The 5,064-nt window shown below is 34.8% G+C and overlaps 1 protein-coding gene across 1 annotated transcript; it reads left to right on the top strand.

The window, feature by feature from the left end:
- The first annotated feature begins 258 nt into the window (after positions 1-258).
- Positions 259-4,139, top strand: LOC123917782 (26S proteasome non-ATPase regulatory subunit 9). Its single transcript, XM_045969606.1, has 5 exons — positions 259-502; positions 601-661; positions 837-947; positions 2,664-3,018; positions 3,735-4,139. Exons 1-5 carry the CDS (start codon positions 362-364, stop codon positions 3,754-3,756), a joined length of 690 nt encoding a protein of 229 aa, XP_045825562.1. The 5' UTR covers positions 259-361; the 3' UTR covers positions 3,757-4,139.
- Positions 4,140-5,064: the final 925 nt, after the last annotated feature.

Here is a 5,064-nt window from a genome sequence, read left to right on the forward strand (position 1 = left end):
TCTTTAGCCCTCTGTACCAAAAAAAAAACTCTAGCTCTTTTCTAAAAGCTCTTATTTTCAATTTTAGCTTTTATATAGCTTCTAAACCTAAAAAAGTCAGGCCAAACAGAACCTAAGTGTGAAAACTTTTTTTTCTTCTTATAATATGAGACGGAGAGAGCATGAGAAATGAGGTTTGGGCAGTATGCATGAGGTCGTGAGTTCAATTATCTGCCGTAAAAAAAATATATATATTTAATTTTTTTTTTATAAATAAATAAGTGTCTTCCAAAATCTCATTCAACAAACAATCAAGGGTTTGTATCGCGATCTGCAGAGAAGAAGAAGAAAAAGAAGAAGAAGAAGAAGAAAGAAGCGGAGAATGTTAGGAACTAACGTGAAGGCAGAAATAACTTCTCTAATGGATAAGCGGAGTGCGTTAGAATCTGAAATGAATTCCATCATCGCTCGTCTCTCTCAACCCGGCGCCCCTGGCCTTTCCGGCAATCTTGTTGATTCTGAGGTAGTTTTCTCTTTTCTTCTCCATGATGCTTTCTGTCACCTACCCTACTTTCTGCATCATTACTTAGTGTGTTCAACTCGATGCTTGTTTTTTTCTAGGGTTTTCCTCGTTCCGATATTGACGTTCCGCTTGTTCGAGCAGAACGACGTCGCCTTGCAGGTATCTAACTAACCCTTAGATGAACTAGTGTGTAAGGTTCCTCCTAGGGACATTATTGGAGGGGTCGGGGTTCGAACCCTGGATTCCCCACTTTTCCACACTTATAGTGAGTCTAGCCACAAGATAAACTATGCATATGTGAACAAGTTTTGACTGCAATTTTCTCTCTTTGCAGAGCTGCGTAATGACTACACGGACATAACTGACAAGATTAATCAAAATATACAAATTTTGCATTCAGCAAGACTTGCAGGAAATAATAGATCACCTCCCTTAAAAAATTCAGGTTGGTAATAAAAGAATCACTGTTTGATTAGCTGTGTAATTCTTATGGCCATTCCGTTTCTATGCCTATAATATTTTAATCTTATGCTTATTTTTGCCGGTTATGATAGCATGACGCTTCCTGTTTCTCTGTGATGTGTACTGTGGTTTATATGTGCCTTTCGATCTTTTAATTTATGTGCATATCAGATCCTCCTTCCGCATGCCCTGATTACTATGCAATGCTATACTAATAGGTAATGTAACCCCTGGTTTGTTTGTTGGCGAAAATGTGGGTTTTTGTCTCTAAATATGACTAGGGATTGAGAGTGAGAGGTATCTTGTCAATTGCGAGAGTTAGGGTCTTTGAAGAATTGAGCCCTGGGTTTAGCTGAGAAACGATGTGAAATGCTGAAGAAGAGGGAAAGGTGGGAAGGGTTCTGAAAGGAGAAGATGATTGAGAGAGGTCGAGAGGAACAGCTGGGTTAGAAAGGGATGCTGGGGTGTTTTGTTATTTTGGGTTGGAGAAGTTTTGCCTTTTAGGCCCAACTTTTATTTAAAATTATCATTTTTTTTTCAAGGATGGGGTTGGGTCGTACTTTCCAAACTCTTCCACTTTTTCTGGTTTAGTTTGTCGGGCCCAAATGCTAATAATTTTATGTTTGGAAACTTTCATGATTATGTTTGTTGATGATCACATATAGATTCATATATTTAAAAGTCATAATACGATTCAATTCATGATTTACAAAATAGGCATTTGGATAATGTCTGCAACTACTGTATTAAGGGGACTTGTTCCCAATTTTTTCTAATAGATACCAGTTTCATATTACATAGCTTGTTTTGTCATAGGCTGTGACACTTTATTATATACTATTTCTTTATCCTTGGCTTATGGGAGATGATCAAAGTAGTTGTGCTTGTGCTAGCTATTCTTTATTTGTTTTGTTCCCAATTTTTTCTAATAGATACCAATTTTGTATTACATAGCTTGTTTTGAAATAGGTTGTGGCACTTTATTATGCACTATTTCTTTACCCTTGCCTTGGCTTATGGGACGATAAAAAATCCAAAGTTAGGGCCTGTTCGAAACAATTTTGGTTTTTAGTTTTTAAAATGTGTTTTATAGAAGTGTTTTAGAAAACTGTTTTTAAGAAGAGAAAAGCAAAACTTCTTGAACCTGTTTTACTTTTTTAGTTTTAAAAACTGATAAACAGAAAACAATTTTTGAAAACACTTTTGTAAAATTGGATTACCAATCAAACTATAAAACTGTTTTGAGAAGGGAATCAAACAGGCCCTAAACATGCTGAAGTCTGTTTCTTTTTTGGACCTGATCAACATGACAATTTTCCCTCCATTTGTGATCTGCTATTAAGAAAAAACATTTGTTTTAATAGGATTTATCATCAACCTTCTATGTCCAGCCTTTTCAAAATGCATTGTTTTTGGCACAATTTTAAGATCCTATGTTCAGCCTTTTTGGAACAACTTTTACTATTCTGTTTAGCGCGGGCTTGGTTGCCAAAATCTGAATGCAAAGTTTTCTCACAGCCTTTCAATAATATAAGCATAACAAAAGATGATTGTTCATTGTTGCATTTTATTACTGAAGTGATCAAAATTCAGTTTTTGCATAAATATTCTTTGCCGAATGGTGAACCTCTGTTTTAACTTTTCATAATATTAATATGATATCTGTTATATCATGTTGAATGTTTGCTTTTCTTCTAAGGCAATGATGATGGCTCCGACATACAGACCTCATCAACTGTTGCATCAACACCATCCCAAAATGTCCTTTTGAGTCTTTCCCCCAACTCAATGGATGTGGATGTGATGGTTAGTAGAACCTTTGCAGTGGTTGACGAGATAACAGATGCATCACCAGCGGTAGAGGATGGTTTACAACTTGGAGATCAAATTTTGAAATTTGGCAATGTCGAGGCTGGTGATAATTTGCACGAGAGACTGGCTTCTGAGGCCCAGTCAAGCATGGGTCAAACAGTACCTGTTGTTATTATGAGGCAAGGCACAGTGATCAACTTACCTGTCACACCTAGAACTTGGCAAGGCAGAGGTTTACTCGGGTATGCTTGTTGTCCCAATTATTTTGTTATTTGTTATCCTGTGTGCTTACAGTATATCCTTTTAGTTTTGTTTAGAACGTAGGTAAAATAGCTAAACATTAAATGACATTGTTTTTACTTTTCCCTGTCTTTCCCAAGCCTAATACCTTGATGGTCCATTTATTCTACATAGAAATCTTGTCAATATTTTTAAAAGTATCAGTATTTTCTTAGCCAATTTGATAAATTATTATAGGGTGTTCAGAATAATTGGAGAACTATCAGCATTAAAACATTTTTTCTTCTAAACTTAATTTATTTGTTTCTTCTAGAAATAGCTTCCGTTAGCCAATATTTTCTTTTGCCTTAATGTTACCTCTTGAGATGCTTCACTCTAAAGGTGTACATTGTTTTGTACTTCCTAAATTTTTTACTTTTTGGTTACAAATGGATGTCTAGTAAAGTTGTGGGGACTGGGTATAGCTAAAAAGTGCAGTAAGGCAGCAATTATATCAAACAGTTCCGAAAAGTTCCTGTCATATTAGTATCCGATTGTTTTTGTGGTTTTTGTGTGGTGAATATTTCCTCGGACGTCACTTTATAAACTAAATGTTCTCCATATGGCGTCGCCAATCAACCATATATGTAGAAAATATTATTTAACCACTAATTTAAATTAGTTGAGTCCCTACTGATATGTTTATATTTATTGCAAATCTTTTTTGTAATGCTTGCAGATGTCATTTTCGGATCTTGTAGATGCTGTGATTTGTCCATTTCGTAATGTTGGGGATAATTTGTTTCTTCTGTGGAATTTCTCGTGCGAAGGTCTTTACCTTTTGTAACTTGTCTCTTCGTACGACTCTGTTTGATTATGATAGATAGATATATCAGATAATAGCAGCTGACCTTTGATTATGGTATGGTCAATTAACTCAATTATGTGCTATATAGCCTACTTAGTTTCTAGTGACTGTCTGTGTCAAAAAAAGAAAAAGTTTCTTGTGACTAATTTTTTTTTTTTTTTTTTGTTGAAGCAATGTGACTGTCTTCTTTAGGGTTATCTTTTGTTGGAAGAAAGTAAAAGGAATGTGAAAGGAGAAGGGGATAAATTTATTTCAAACTTAAGTTATTTGATTTCATTTTTTTTTTGGAAGAAAAATTAGGGAACAATAGTGGAGGAGAGCAGTGTTTTAAAAACTGACTCAGTGATCGACCTGGTGGAGGGTTTTGGTTCACCGGTGTAACCACATTTGAATTGGATGTCTTGGAAGTATTTTAAAAACCGGACCAAACAGGCTGTTCGAACTGAATGAACCGGGAACTGGAGGGGTTACCGGTCTGGTTTGATTGTTGGACCAGATATGCTATTGAACTGGTGAAAACCGGAGTGACCAGAAAAACCGGCGAACCAGCGGTTTTAAAAATGGCCGGTTCAAATGCTTACTAAAAAACCAAAAACGCGTCTTTTTTGAAAAAAATATAAAAATTGGAATTAAAAAGTAAGAGAGTGAGAACTGATACGATTGACTGTTTATTTGGATTTGTACTATATATTAAAATTTGAATTTAAAGAATGAATTTGTAAAATAATGATTTTTTTTTTTATTTTTAAAATTTTCACGTTTTTTAGGTGTCATGATATTTTTTTAGAAATTTGAGTCATTCGGTTCGACCTGATTTAATACTTATATATAATATTGTTATCGAGACCGGTTTATTCAAGCGAGTCATTCGGTTTAATCACGCGGTTCGACTGTTGACTCAGTGGTTATAAATAATTGACCCAACACCTTCACTCGTTTGATGTTCGGTCCGGTTTTTAAAACAACAGTCATATCTCTGGGTCTCTATTAAAAAATTTCTCTAAATTTTGTGGAGTATTTCGTTCATAATATATATTTATTCAATATTATATTAATGTTATGAAAATTTCTCTATTTGTTTTGGATTTGGATCCTCTCCTTCACTCTCCTCTCCATCTCTCTCCATCCTCTCTATCTCTCTCTTAATCTCACTCTTAATCTCACTCTCACATTATTATTTTAAAACTTTTTATTGAAGAGA

Source organism: Trifolium pratense, linkage group LG3 (genome assembly GCF_020283565.1).
Source record: "Trifolium pratense cultivar HEN17-A07 linkage group LG3, ARS_RC_1.1, whole genome shotgun sequence".
Taxonomy (NCBI): Eukaryota; Viridiplantae; Streptophyta; class Magnoliopsida; order Fabales; family Fabaceae; genus Trifolium; species Trifolium pratense.